This window comes from Sminthopsis crassicaudata, chromosome 1 (assembly GCF_048593235.1).
Source record: "Sminthopsis crassicaudata isolate SCR6 chromosome 1, ASM4859323v1, whole genome shotgun sequence".
Lineage (NCBI taxonomy): Eukaryota > Metazoa > Chordata > Mammalia > Dasyuromorphia > Dasyuridae > Sminthopsis > Sminthopsis crassicaudata.
The window spans coordinates 702,857,754-702,873,107 of record NC_133617.1 but is presented as its reverse complement, the minus strand read 5'-3'; the positions used below and the strand labels follow the sequence as shown (position 1 = coordinate 702,873,107).

The 15,354-nt window shown below is 36.4% G+C and overlaps 1 protein-coding gene across 3 annotated transcripts in view; it reads left to right on the top strand.

The window, feature by feature from the left end:
• TSEN2 (tRNA splicing endonuclease subunit 2) overlaps positions 1-15,354 on the top strand; it is a 36,909-nt gene that overhangs the window by 537 nt on the left and 21,018 nt on the right. For 2 of the 3 annotated variants that reach the window (XM_074283880.1, XM_074283878.1), the window contains exons 1-6: positions 1-396; positions 4,031-4,247; positions 5,196-5,277; positions 7,472-7,508; positions 11,869-12,412; positions 13,225-13,302. The exon at positions 1-396 is cut by the window's left edge. In XM_074283880.1, the coding sequence (XP_074139981.1) occupies positions 4,059-4,247; positions 5,196-5,277; positions 7,472-7,508; positions 11,869-12,412; positions 13,225-13,302 (930 nt within the window). In that variant the 5' untranslated portion in view covers positions 1-396; positions 4,031-4,058. Of the gene's footprint in view, positions 397-3,859; positions 3,907-4,030; positions 4,248-5,195; positions 5,278-7,471; positions 7,509-11,868; positions 12,413-13,224; positions 13,303-15,354 lie in introns of all 3 variants that reach the window. The other variant, XM_074283879.1, reaches the window with a different exon arrangement.

The following is a 15,354-nucleotide window of genomic DNA, read 5'->3' as shown; positions in this document are numbered from 1 at the left end:
CTGTGTATCGCTTGTTTGCATATAACTGGGGTTATAGCTCCTGGAGGACAGGGAGAGTCTTTTGCCTTTTGTGTCGCACTTAATAAGTGTTTATTGATTGGTTGATTAGCTAAAGCCGCAGCTGAGAAGATGCTCCTGAACAGGTAGCGTGTCTGTGTGTGTGTTTCTGAGCACACTAGGTCTCCGACAGCAGTGAGTGGGCGGGGCTTAGAATGAAACTCTACGCGTGCGTAACAAAGGATCTTCCGAGGGCTCGGCTGAGGCAACTTTAGTGTCGCAAACATCAGGAGTGGTCACGTGAGCTCCCGCTGGCTCTGCGCTTGACGGCAGAACGTGTTTGACGGCTGCTGCTGTCTCCTGTTGCCGTGGTGACGCGGGAGTGCTTGACGTCTTTGGGTAAGGAGGCTACTGTGAGGGTTCTGATACCTCGTGGGTTAGAGAGCAGTCTCCTTAGCCCTTGAGCCGGAACCTCCGAGAGAAGTCCCGGCGGGCTTGGAGACGTAGCCGGGACCGGGGATCTGTCCCGGAAGTTCTGTCCGATCCCAAATTGATTAGGCTCCAGAAGTGGGGATAATAGTAGCTCGTAGGTGGGCAGAGCGCTTTGTGTACCGTGCCTCGTGGTCCTCCCAACTTCCCTGTGAGGTGGAGGTACCGTTACCTTTTTATAAAAGAGGAAACGCGGCTTCTCGTTGGAGCACGTGACTTCTGAGCCCTCGAATCTTTCTCTCCGGCCCTCCCCTCCAGGTGCTTCCTTTTCCCTGGGTGGGCGGCCAAGCCCTACGCGCGGAGGTCAGCGAGGTGCGAGGGTGTAAGCGGGCACTTCTGAAGCCCCTACTGTGTGCCCGGCCCTGGTGCTTTAGAAGAGGTGCCCCCTGTGGGAGCATGGCCCCTCTGTGCTCCCAGCCGGGGATGCTGCCTTCAGTTCTCCAGAGCCCCCAGCGGCTCACACCCGGTTATCTCCACCCATGCCTGCCCATCTCCTGGTATCAGAAAAGTTCATCTAGCAGCAAGCCTACTGTGTGCCCGGCTGCCTCTCAGCAATCTCCTGAAGCAGAATAACAACTCTCATGGACTGTGCTCCACAGACATACAGTGAAGAAGCATGGGTGTGAGGGGGAGTGAAAAGTTGGTACAGCAGCAGACACTTGTCGTTTTTCACTTGGCAAGTACATAATAGACTCCTGCTTTGTACGAAATTTGTGCTAGGCATTGGGGGAATTACAAGAACGAATTATCTAAAGTTGCTACTCCATGTAGCTTACTGTGAGAAAATAACAATATTTATATTTTCTTTCTTATTTTTTCCCTGAGGCTGGGGTTAAGTGACTTGCCCAGGGTCACACCGCTAGGAAGTGTTAAGCGTCTGAGACCAGATTTGAACTCGGGTCCTCCTGAATTCAGGCCTGGTGCTCTATCCACTGCGCCCCCTAGCTGCCCCCAATATTTGTATTTTCAAACTTCACAAGAGCCCTGTGATATAAGTGCTAAAGGCTCAGGACAAGTGCATTTTATGAATGAGGAACCCGAGGCTGAAAGATTAGGTAATTTCCCTATAGTCACACAGTTACTGACTGACAGGTGGGGATTGGAATCTGCCTGGCCTCCACTTCCAGCCTTTCCTTGCTACACATAGCCATAAGGATAAGACACATGCACACGTGCATCTAATACATAGAATGTCTTTAAGTGCATGAGGAGGATACAAAATATTCAAAGATGATTTGAGGAATACTTTACTTCCAGTTAAAAAGACTAGGAAAAGCTTCCTGGAGGAGAAAGTATTTGAACTGAGTCTTATAGAATGGGTATGTTAACTGAACTCAGGCCCTCCACATATGGAAAATGTTTAGCATAAAAATACAATAAAACATAGATGTTAATTTGTAGGGTTTTTTAGTCAATATGGGAAGTCATGAGGACTGCTTCTATTTGATACATCTGGTGTAAATGAACTTAGAGCTTAGAAGTAATGTAATTTTAATGTCGGACAAGATCGAAAGTATGATAGACTTTTGGGTTTTTACACAGATGAAACAACACATTTATCTGTGAGCCTTAAAGCTGAATACAAAATAATATTGTTGCTCCATTAGCTCCATCTGAGCCCCACTAGGATGCCTTAAATAGGCAGACTTCAAGCAATAGATAATTTGAGTCAGTAATTTAACAGCTTCGAATGGTCCTTCAGTGGAATAGAAAGAATACTAGCCACTCAGGAAGCCGGTGGGGTCAAGCCTTTTTGCCTGCCATCCTTTCCTCCAGGCATTGAAAGTTCAATACTTAAAATATTACTATAGGAAATGACTCGAATACAAAAGTAAAAAAGTCCAGACTCCTCTCAAAGAGCTGCTCCTTCCCCAACAAGTATTCAGAAATTCAGTAATCACCATTTTTTTTTCTGTTCCTAAGCTAAAAATAGTAGAATTTAGTTTGCTACTCTGAAAGCTGGAATCAGATTCTGGACAAAGATGTTTTGGACAAGGGATAAAGAGACAAAAGATAAAATTATATAAAATTGTTGACATTTGAACAAAATCAATGTCGTTGTTATGGGAGAAATAATATATATATTTACCACAGTGAAAAAAATATGAGCTAGTAGATGGTTAGGTGGATAGAGTACAGATCTGGACTCAAGAAGACTGATCTTCCTTAATCCTATTTGCCTCATTTTCCCTATTTGTCAAGTGAATTAGAGAAGAAAATGGCAAACCACTTAGTATGTTTGTGAAGTGCAGTGACTCAGACACAGAATTCTGACAAAGCTGCTTATCAGGAAAAATTACATCAAGGTGACAGAATTATACACATTGCAATATTATACATTCCTCTTAGGCCATAAAGATTATAGAGAAGATAGATCCATAATCACATATTAACTTTAGTGTTATAAAAGAACAATTTAGTTTTAATTTCATATATCCTATAAAGAAACAAACTTTGTCAAACAATAGGTAAACCAGATCAGGTTACAGATTAAACTACTTTTGGAGTTCACAATTAAACTGATTAAACAGTAGAATTTACATGTTGCCTTAGTTAGGACCAGTTGAGATTTGTCTTGTTTCTTCTTATCTAAGGAATTCTTAAGTACATTTTCATATCCTGTGGGGAAAGTTTTCACTTTTTGAGATTAATATTAACCAAAATATACATGAGGAGAATAAATTTTTAAATTCCCTAAATGGTTAAAATTAGAAAGGAAACAGTTAACTTAGGGGAAAAGGGAAACTTTGCAATAAGTTTTTCTGATAAAGGTCCACTACCCAAGATAGAAACAAACTGATTGAAATTTATACAGCTGAAGCATTCTCTCAATAGCAAATGTTCAGAGGATCTGAATTGGTAGTTGTCACAGAAATAAAGCTATTAACAGCCATGTGAAAAAAATTCCTGATCACAAAAATTGGAAGAAATTCAAACTGAAGCACTGTGTTCCATCTCATACCCATCAGATTATCAAAGACCTAATGAAACATGTTATTCCCCTCCTGGCAAAGATATCAAAATCAGGGGGCATGTTGAGACTGTTTTTTTGACCAGGACAGTGTGAGAATTTGTTATTCTTCAAAGCCTATATTTCTTTCATAGCCACCAGAAGGTTAGTATATTAAATCTTCAACTCTAGCTTCAGAATAGCATGTAGGAAAAAAGTCATCATAGGGGACTTAGAAGTCAGAGAATGAATTTGGGTCAGATCTCATTTGTCACCTATGTGTCTATGGGTGGGCAGATCACTTAAAACCTGTTAGCCTCAATTTCCTAATCAGTAAAAAGAGGGATAGCTGTACAACTCCCTTCAGAGGGCTGTTGTTGAGGCACTGCATATATGTGATTTATTTTTATATTTTCTCTCCAGGTTTCAATACTTATCCATACTATATATACATTTCTGCAGGATAGAAGGTAATGACAAGAGTGACAAAATTATCTAAGTGCCATCATTGTGTTCAATGCATTATTAGATCATTCCATCACTTTGTGCACTAATGCTGATCAATAAATAACATTGATTGTTCTTTGCTTCTAGTTATCCACTGGTTAAGGAGCCTTAGAAGATGGCAGAAGCAGTCTTCCATGCCCCCAAAAGGAAAAGAAGAGTTTATGAGAGTTATGAATCACCATTCCCCATCCCTTTCTATCAGGAGGTTACACTTCAAAAAGATTTCAAAATATACCGTGCTGAAATTATCAACAATAATGTAATTGTAAGGAATGTAGAGGCTATTAAACAGTTATATGGAAAGGTAAGTGTTAAATGTTTTAGTTTCTTTAAAGTGTGTATTATAATCTAGGCATATGGCAGCAATAACCAATTTGGAGATCTATTTTATAAAGACTTAAAGCAGTACTTGGTAGGGAATTCTTGCTTTAGGAAGCATATATTATTATTTTTGGATGTTTTCCTAATAGTGGTGATGGACTAGAGTCCCATTATATATAATCAATCTTTTCTTCCATTGTGACTGTGAGTGACCAATCATCTACCTGTCTCTAGAAAGAAATGATATGGTTATGTAAAATTAAGCTTTTAACAGAAAAGCTAACTAGTTTGTATGGAAATTGAACTGATCCTTGTCCTCATTAATACTATAATCAACTATCTTCTAGGGAACACTCTTTCCTTACTCATGAGAAATAAATTACCATAATGATACTAGTAGATGTTTATCTCTTTTGAAACCTAACTATTACAGCCTTTAACCAAAGCAGTAGCTTATCATTCCAAAGTTTAGACTCAAATTTTCACATATATGGTTTTTACCCAAATAGTGACTTATCATCTATGTGGTTTGCTAGAAATTCAAAACATACCTAACCTATGTGGTCTTTTGAGATAAGAAGGGTCGGTATATAAACAAAGTTGGCAACCTATTTCCAAGGTATATAAGGTTACAGAATGCTTATAACTGTACAAATGTTCCCTGCTTTTAAATAAAGTCTGTTCTTGTAGTTCATACAAAGTAGATTGCCTAATGGTAAAATCTTGATTGTTCCTTTGTTGTTGCCTATGTTTACTTGTATTTCAGCAGAACTGTTGAAAAAATAGGTAAATATAGTATGTAGTGAAGTATTAAGTAATGTTAAATGACTAAAGCAGAAGTAAGAAACTATATTGTGAAAGTTTGTCATTTGTCCTAATTTGACTAAATAAGAAATCATTAGTTATGAATTAATATTTATTTTCCTGGAAGGGTTATTTTGGAAAAGGCATTCTATCAAGAAGTCGACCAGACTTTACTATTTCAGATCCTACACTGGTTGCCAAATGGAAAGGTGAGCTGTTTATTACTGGGTTCTTTTGACTTCTTTACTTAGGAACATGTTCATAAGATGTTAATTGCAGTTTTATTAGCCAGAGAAGGTTGACCATAGGACAGTTTTGCTAAAGGAAGTAGGTATTTGTAGTCAAAGGACTATTGTAATTATCAAAAATATGCTTTACAATTTTAATCATAGTGCATATGCACATAATTGGCATAAAATAAATAGGTAATTGATTATCTGCTTGTGATGCTTTTAAAATGAGTTGGATAATATCCTTATTGTCCTTTCTTGTGGTAATTTCTACATAAGATGAACATATAAGGAAAGATAAGAAACAGAAATTCATTAAAAACAAGCATTTATATTATATGTTATTGTTTACTCTCTGATTTCCTTTTTCTTTAAAATACAAAATAGATAGACATAGAGTAATTATTAACTGTGTGCCAGACACTGCTAAATTTTGGGGATATAGATACAAACAAACAAGATAGTCCTTACCTTCAAGAAGGTTACATTCTAAGGGGGAGGAATACAACTCCTAAAAAGATCTGGAGGAAAGGAAAATGAAGGGGACCCTTAAAAGCCATAGTAAGGAAATAGGCAGGAAGTGGCTTGGAGGCAAGATGGAGACCTGGCATGATCAGGCAAAGACTCCCCATCAGAGCAGGTGGACTCAAGATAGGTAGTCCCAAGGTTCTGATAGAGTGGAAGTGACTATCTGGAAAGTGATGTGGAAGCCAACATAGAGTGTCTGTTTCATAGAAGAAAATGCATAGGAATACCTTTGAAAAACTAAAGATTATATTGTGGTGACTTCACAATAATTGTAAATACTTCTCTGACCTATGGAGTTCCCGCATTTTTAAACTTTGGGAAAATTACATTAGAATCAGTTTATGCTAAGAAAAAAAAAAATCAAGGTTGTTGTGTGAGCTAATGAACAACACTAAATATTTTCATGGTAAACGATAGATGTTCTGGCTTCCTAGTGCAACAAAGTTGTGGGAGTGAAGGTGATATTCTTCATTTGGATGATGAATCTATGGGCTAGAAGGGACCTTAGAGATCTTCTAGTCCAAGGACCAGCAAACCACAGGCCACAGCCTGTTTTTGTATGGCATGTGAGCCAAGGAAGGTTTTTACATTTTTAAATAAAGTTTTATTGTAGTTTAAAATGTAACAACCTTTCATTGTTCCAAGGTCATATAAGCACAAGTTGTGGGCCATTTGGCCTTGTCTCTTGATCTGTTCCAAGCCCTTATTCTGCTAGTGGGAAAATGGAATTGAGAGAAGTTAAATATCATACCCACTAAGTGCCTTAACCAAAGTCACACAGTTGGCTGGTGAGAAACCTGAGAAGATTACTTAGATCTCTGGACTTCAAGGCTTTTTACTCTTTCTTATTGCATATCAGATTACTTTCTAGTGCTTTAATGTGTGTAAATATTATAAACTTGAAGTTAGATGGTATTAATGTTGATAAGGCATGGTATAGGAAAACAAAACACATTGAATTAGAAATCAGGAAGACAGAAAGAGCGATAGGATTTAGAACTAAAAGAGACCTTCAGCATGTCTAGTTCAACTTCCGTTAAAGATGAAAAGACTGAGGCCTACAAAGGTTAAGTGGTCTGCTCAAGGGAAAAAGTGTTGACTAGGACTGAGATATGGGCCTAGGTCTTCTGACTCTAAATTCAGTCCTCTTGTCCCTCTGGGCCACACTGTCTCTCCTGGACTCAAGCTTAGGCCTAGCCAATTATGAAATCTCCAGCAGGTCACTTAGCTTCCTGTAATTCATTTTAATTCAGCTGACATTAAGTGCTAATTGTAAGCAGAAATAGGAAGAGATCTAAAGTGACAAAGTATCATGATTTCAAGTGGCTACCCTCATGGACTTACCACATTGGAAGCAATCATATAGATAAATATAATTTAAAACATAATAAAAGGTTATTAGAAAAATGGAAAACAAAATGTTGAGGTCTTTTGGGAAGAAAGATGGGTAAAAATCCAACAGAAGCAGCTGGGAATGGGAAAACATATAAGGGAAGGGAATTCACCAAGTGGACTTCATGGATATTTCAGGTTGTGTGATCAGTCAAATAGAAGCTCGAAATCAATGAAGCTTATCTTTCTTATCCTTTTTAGATTATATGTTTTAATTATTACATATGATTATTAACTTACCGTGTTATTACAGATGCTAAGCTGGGCATGCCTATACTTACATCAAAGAGGTAAGTCAGTGTTTAAATGGTTTAAATGTGGTTTTAGCTGATTTTAAAATTTTAAATAGAAAGGACAGCAGCAGATATGTTCTTTTTTTTTTTTTTTTTTAATTCATTTTTCCAAATTATCCCCTCCCTCCCACCACTCCCTCCCCCCGATGGCAGGTAATCCCATACATTTTACATGTGTTACAATATAACCTAGATACAATATATGTGTGTAAATACCATTTTCTTGTTGCACATTAAGTATTAGCTTCTGAAGGTATAAGTAACCTGGGTAGATAGACAGTAGTGCTAACAATTCACATTCGCTTCCCAGTGTTCCTTCTCTGGGTATAGTTATTTCTGTCCATCATTGATCAACTGGAAGTGAGTTGGATCTTCTTTATGTTGAAGATATCCACTTCCATCAGAATACATCCTCATACAGCATTGAAGTGTACAGCGATCTTCTGGTTCTGTTCTTTTCACTCAGCATCAGTTGATGTAAGTTTCTCCAAGCCTCTCTGTATTCCTCCTGCTGGTCATTTCTTACAGAGCAATAATATTCCATAACCTTCATATACCATAATTTATCCAACCAATCTCCAATTGATGGACAGCCATTCAACTTCCAGTTTCTAGCTACAACAAAAAGAGCTGCCACAAACATTTTGGCACATATATGTCTCTTTCCGCTCTTTAGTATTTCTTTGGGATATAATCCCAATAACAGCAATGCTGGGTCAAAGGGTATGCACAGTTTGACAACTTTTTGAGCATAATTCCAAATTGCTCTCCAGAATGGTTGGATTCTTTCAGAACTGAAACAATAATGTATCAGTGTCCCAGTTTTCCCACATTCCCTCCAACATTCATCATTATTTGTTCCTGTCATCTTAGCCAATCTGACAGGTGTATAGTGGTATCTCAGAGTTGTCTTAATTTGCATTTCTCTGATCAGTAGTGATTTGGAACTCTTTCATATGAGTGGAAATAGTTTCAATTCCATCATCTGAGAATTGTCTGTTCCTATCCCTTGACCATTTATCAATTGGAGAATGGTTTGGTTTTCTATAAATTAGGGTCAGTTCTCTATATATTTTGGAAATGAGACCTTTATCAGAACCTTTAACTGTAAAAATATTTTCCCAATTTGTTACTTCCCTTCTAATCTTGTTTGCATTAGTATTGTTTGTACAGAAACTTTTTAGTTTGATGTCATCAAAATCTTCTATTTTGTGATCAATAATGATCTCTAGTTCTCCTCTGGTCATAAATTCCTTCCTCCTCCACAGGTCTGAGAGGTAGACTATTCTATGTTCCTCTAATCTATTTATGATCTCATTCTTTATGCCTAAATCATGAACCCATTTTGATCTTATCTTGGTATATGGTGTTAAGTGTGGATCCATATCTAACTTCTGCCATACTAATTTCCAGTTTTCCCAACAGTTTTTTCCGAATAATGAATTTTTGTCCCTAATGTTGGTATCTTTGGGTTTGTCAAAGATTAGATTGCTATAGATGTACCCTTTTTTGTCCTTTGTATCTAATCTGTTCCACTGATCTACCGGTATATTTCTTAGCCAGTACCAAATGGTTTTGGTGACTGCTGCTATATAATATAGCTTTAGATCAGGTACACTTAGACCACCTTCCTCTATCTTTTTTTTTTTTCATTACTTCCCTTGCAATTCTCGACCTTTTATTCTTCCATATGAATTTTGTTATTTTTTCTAGGTCATTAAAATAGTTTCTTGGGAGTCTGATTGGTATAACACTAAGTAAATAGATTAGTTTGGGGAGTATTGTCATCTTTATTATATTCACTCGGCCTATCCAAGAGCACTGAATGTCTTTCCAATTATTTAAATCTGACTTTATTTTTTTGGCAAGTGTTTTGTAATTTTTCTCATATAATTCCTGACTATTCTTTGGTAGATGGATTCCCAAATACTTTATACTCTCAACATTTGTTTGGAATGGAATTTCTCTTTGTATCTCTTGCTGTTGCATTTTGTTGATGATATATAAAAATGCTGAGGATTTATGTGGATTTATTTTGTATCCTGCCACTTTGCTAAAATTCTGAATTATTTCTAATAGCTTTTTAGCAGAGTCTTTGGGGTTCTCTAAGTATACCATCATGTCAAGCAGATATGTTCTTGAAAAATTTGTCTGAATTGAAATTATTTGATTTAATTAGTTTAAATACCTGGAACCGTGTAGAATAACTTTGTGGTAAATCCTTTAATAAAGTATGAATTTTCTTTTAACCTAAACTAGAATCCAGGAGAGGCAGTGTGGGTTAGAGGGAAAAATGATTGAATTTAGATTCAGGAGACCTGAATTCCAATTTCAGTCCTGCTGAATATGTTAAGTAGTTTGAGCGAACCACTTAACCTTTTAAGCCTCAGTTTCTTCATCTGTAAACTGAGATTGAACTAGATAGTCTGAAGGCCTCTTTTAGCTCTAAATCCTATCACTCTTTCCTAAATCTGATTACTGTTTTGTAAGTTCTAGAAATTTGAGCCCACAAAACTGGCAGACCTCTCTTTTTAGTCAAAAATAATCCTACCATCTTTTTTTCTTTTTCCCTCTGTCACTTCTAAAGTATGAGGTTACAAGTAGATTCCCTGCTCCTCATCATCATGATATATAATTTTGATGGAATACTACTGTACTATAAGAAATAGCATAGAATAAACAAGATAATTGTAGAAAAACTTGAAAAGACTTACATAAATTGATACAAAGTGCAATAAAGCTGAGCCAGGAGGATATTTTACACAGAAACAGTAAAATTGTACCATGATCAAGTGTGAATATTTTAGCAGTTGTCAGCAGTGAATGATCCAAGACTGAAGGACTCATGGTGAAAATGCTGTCCACTTCCAGAGAAAGAACAGATAAGAGTCTGAAGACTTTTTTTTTTTTGGGGGGGGTGAGGTGGGGTGAGGGAGGCAAAGGGCTGTGTTTTCTTTCATAATATCTTATCTTCTCAGTGAGGGGGGAGGGAAGAGAGGGTAGAAAAGAATCTAGAACTCAGAATTTTTAAGTGAATGTTAAAACATTTTTGTGCCTATAATTGGGAGTGGATAATTTAAAAAAAAAAGAAGGTAACATAGCTACTTAAGAGATCAAGGCTCTCAGTCTATCAGACATCAGCTCCAGGGGTCCAACTTTATTTTTGTCAGTTTGTTTTCATGTGTTAGAACACAGTATGTGGTACCACTAAGAAAACCAGGTTTGTAGTCTGGCTCCACTTTTTCATTGTGACTTCAGCTCATCACTTAGTTTCTCTGAGCCTGAAGGGATGGGATTAAATTAAATCTTGCATAGCGTATATTGTTAGTGGTTGTAAATAACAACACTAATAATAAGTGTTCTAAAATAACACTTTAGTCCAGGAAGTTCTCTGATCTTATTACTTTGAGTGTGTCTTCCAGGGTATAGATTACAATTGATCCATACTAATACATCTTATTCATCATACCAACTATCCTATTCATCTCTTGTTCATATGCTCCTATAAATCTTCCATAGAAGTAAACCCCGTAAGCTGGGAATTTCCCTTCAAATATTTCTCTGAGAATTAAGTGAGTATCAGTGAAGCACAGAGACTAGCTGTCCATTACTGCTTGTTCTCACTACATGAATGGAGTGATATCTTTTAGTGTGCCTGTTTTCAACATCTTCAACAAATGTCAGTTTCTTTTGCCAGTCTGGTGGCTAAGGTAGCACTTGGAGTTTTCTCTGTGATTTGGAGGATTTTTTCCATATGCTTCTTGATAGCATATTTTTTCCTTTGAGAATTGATAGTTCTTTCACACAGTTTCTGGATGATCTATGTAGTGTTCTATAGTCTGTTTATGCTTTCCATCTACTTCATTGCATTTGAAGGAATCGGAATTTTTGGTTCTTTGCAAATGGTAGTCTTTCATATTTTGCAATCATATAATATTATTGAAACAACACTGATGTTAAGGAAAGATGGCAAGTAGGAATTGTTTTAGGAAGATTCTTGAAATCACCTAAAGCCCTTTGCAGTCCAGCCCTTTGTCTTTCTCCTATTCAATTCTGGGGTTGATATGAATTCAATATCCAACAGTTCAGAGATTTTAAGTCATACTTTAACTTTTATGTTATAATTTAGCAACTTCTCCTAAAAAGCAGAATCTCATTTTTTAAAAACAGTATCCAGTTTACAAATTACTTTAACAACCACGATCATTTAATTGTAAAAAATTTTTTGGAAAAAAATTTTTGAACTTATTACAAGTGAGAAGGCATAATACTAAATCATGAGAAATAGTGGCAGTAGTTTTGTTTGTTCAAGATTAAAAATTTTTAGTGTCATATTAATGACATTTCTATCATATAGGTACCAGCGTGGTGTAACATGGGCTGCAGATCTCATGCAAAGACAGGGGCAGGAGGAAAGTTCAGTACATAAAATTCTTGAGGACTATACAAAACCACTTGAATTTCCTTTTCTGAAAAGAAATAAAGAAGATCAACAAAATAATGAACTTAACACTAATGAACCTAATTTCAATCCAGAAATTGAAAATATAGAACATAAAGCAAAACTTTTAGTCACAAATGGAAATTCTTTCAAACCAGATATAGAAGATGAGAACAAAAGCTCAAGCTCTGAGAGCATGGACTCAAAGCAATGTTCTGTACATGATCCATTAGATAAACATAACTCTGATGAACAAAAGGCAAGGGATGGTGATGCTTTTGGACAGACACACTATCTTACACACGGAGATTTTGTCACACTTGACTGTCAGCCTGAAGATCGTGTTCAACAGAAGCATCTTATGTTTGACACAGATGGAGAATGTGATGATCATGAGTATGTGCTTGTTCAAGAAACAACAAATTGTTTAGATAATGAGGAGGAAACAGCAAGTGAGAAAGTAAGTGTGAGGGGGAAAAAGGTCTTTTCTTTGAATTTTTCTTTTGCAAGTTTAATTTTTAAACCAATTTAAAATTTATTTGTACAGTGATAAGAGGTGTGGGATAGTTTGCCAGAAGCATAGGTCTGGTAACAAAAAGTAGTATCTCCCTTTTATAGTGGAGAACTCCCATTGATAGAGCACTTCATACTCTGTGTCCTACAGTGGTGCACATATTCTTAATCCAGTTTTACAAGTAAAGCTCACAGAACAGACCTCGGGAGCAGAGGCTTTTGCTCTGTGACTCTGTGAGCCTTCTTTACCTCTCTGACTCCAATGTTTTCCCTTATCTGTAAAACAAGAGGGTTGGATTAAGTGATTTCCACAGTCCATTCCTGCTCTAAATCTGTGATTCCAAGAAGCTTGCTCAAGACCCTAGACTTAGTCATTGTTAAAGGCAGGATTCCTGCCTAGAACTCCTGACATCAGTCTTTCTGCTATATTGTTCTTCCTTGCTATTTCAGTGAAAAAATCTAGATGGCATATATCATGTGGCTACAGACTAGGAAATGTGATATAGCATAATACCAGAAACACCAGCCTTGGTGACCTTTAGAATTACAGTATAAACAGTATAAAATAAATAAAATATTAGATATTTACTTTTATGTTATTTTCACAAATGGGTTTTTAAACTCATTTATAAGTTAATAACATAACAACACTGAAAAATTAAGAGAAAAATAGTGAACTGAAACTCTTTAGTCCCTCTTGTGTGATATTGATAATGTGTTTAAACTTAATCAGTATATGATTTATTTCATTAACTTCAGGTGGTCAAAAGAGAAAAGCTAGTGTGCAGAAGAAATCCATATAGGATCTTTGAGTACTTACAACTCAGCCTAGAAGAGGTATTTTTTTTATTATTATTACAATAAGTATTTTTACTATTCTCTTGAGCCTCAGTGTAATGCTTTTTTCATGATCCATACTATAGAACATTCTTATGCTTTGGCTGCCTTACAACAATGTTTCATTTCCCACTGGACTGTACTACTTTGGTTCTTCTTTGATTTCTCCTCTATGCCCTTATTTTGGGCACCATCTCTTCACATACCCTCCCACTCAAACCCTTTAATAAAAAAATTTTTGCACTATCTTTTTTAAAAAATTTGTATCCCAAATAATTAACATAGGGCCAGGTACACAAGAAGCACTTAATAAATGTTTATTGACTGTTAATTCAATGTTTTTGTTTACTTTGTATAACAATTTTATTCTAAGATGTTAATTTTAAGTTGTTTTTCTGTAAACTACATATTTTCCAATAACCAGTTTTCTCACCATTTTGTGATCAAGCATGTATTTATTATCACCCCAGTGTCTTTGCCTATGTTGTATATAAACTTTTCTCTTGTGTCCCAACTTTTCTGCCAATCCACATCTCATCCATTCTTCATGGTCCAGCTAAATTCCAGTCTCTCAGCCTTTCTCAGATATTCTAGCCCAAATGATAATACTTCTAACAGCAATGCTCTAATATGTAGTATTTCATAATCATTTTTAGGACCTATTTTATAGTGGGTTCTGTGACTATGTGTGTATTTTATATATTATTATTAATCTATACATATAATATCTTTACTCCCCATGCATTCCTTGAATACATAGAGCAAGTCTCCCACAGTGCTGGACTCATAATTAGCATTCAGTAAATGCTCATCGAATTGATTTTCAGTAATGGTCTTTCCATAGAGGAAAGAAATTGTAACCCTAAACAAGTCCCAAATCTAGACTTTCCTGGTGCCAGCAAGTAAACTTGGTATTAGAATTGGGAAGTACCTTAGAGATTATCCAGTAAACTCTTCATTTTTCCCAAGAGGCCTAAGGGACTAAGAGTTCCTATAGGAATTAAGTTCTGTTGTAGCTCTTCAGTCACTTAAGTTGTGTCCAACTCTTTGTGACTCCATTAGGGTTTTTCTAGCAGAGATACTGGAGGGGGTTGGCATTTCCTTCTCCCACTCATTTTACACATAAGAAACCTGAGGCAAACAGGGTGAAGTTTCTTGCCCAGGGTCACCGGTAAGTGTCTGAGCCTGGGGCCAACACTTTCTCCATTGTGCCACCTAGCTTTTGATTTATTTGACTAAAATCACATAGATCTGAAAATACAGATTAGCTTTTCTGAACCCCAGTTCAGCCTCCTATCAGCAGTTCTAATCTCGTTGATAGCAGTAATCTGAGAGTAGGTGATATTTCTGCTTGATGGCAAAAAAAAAAAAAATGTTCATATTTCACTTGAGCTGTGATATATGTGAGCATCACTAGCTGCTGCTTTTATTCCAATAAGCATCTGAAATGATGAAAGCTACTGTTTTTAAAAAGCCTGTTGCTCAAATAGAAGACGGTAGCAGCTAGAAAATTAAGTTGGCCCACATTTCTGAAAGGAGTATATCCTTTGAACAGTATTCCATTAGCATTAGTTTTATAGGAGTATGTACTAAATCCTTATCTGAACTCTTTTTATTTTGCTTTGGCAAATTTCTACTCTATTAATTCTACTCCATAAATTAATTCTACTCTGTTAATTACAATTATAATAATTGTATAGCTTAGAGTTTCCCAGAATGTCATTTGTAAATCTTAGGAATCATTTTGGCCAGCTACATAAGTTATCCCTGGCTAGCTATAGTGGTTTACCTATAATTATTTGAGAATTATACTGATATGATTCCAAAAGCTTCTTGAAATGGGAGCAGGAAGAAACTTGATGTTTTAATGATCCATGGAAGCTTCACAGGGATGAAGTGAAGCCCAGATTGTAATTTTCTTAGGAGCCAGTGTGGCTGTGTCATTCTAAACCAGCCTCTGAAGAATAAGCCACTAATCTATGTATTTGAAGAGTATGTTTTGCTCTGGTTTTGATTTTTGCTGAATAATATTTGATTATTTTCAAGAGAGGC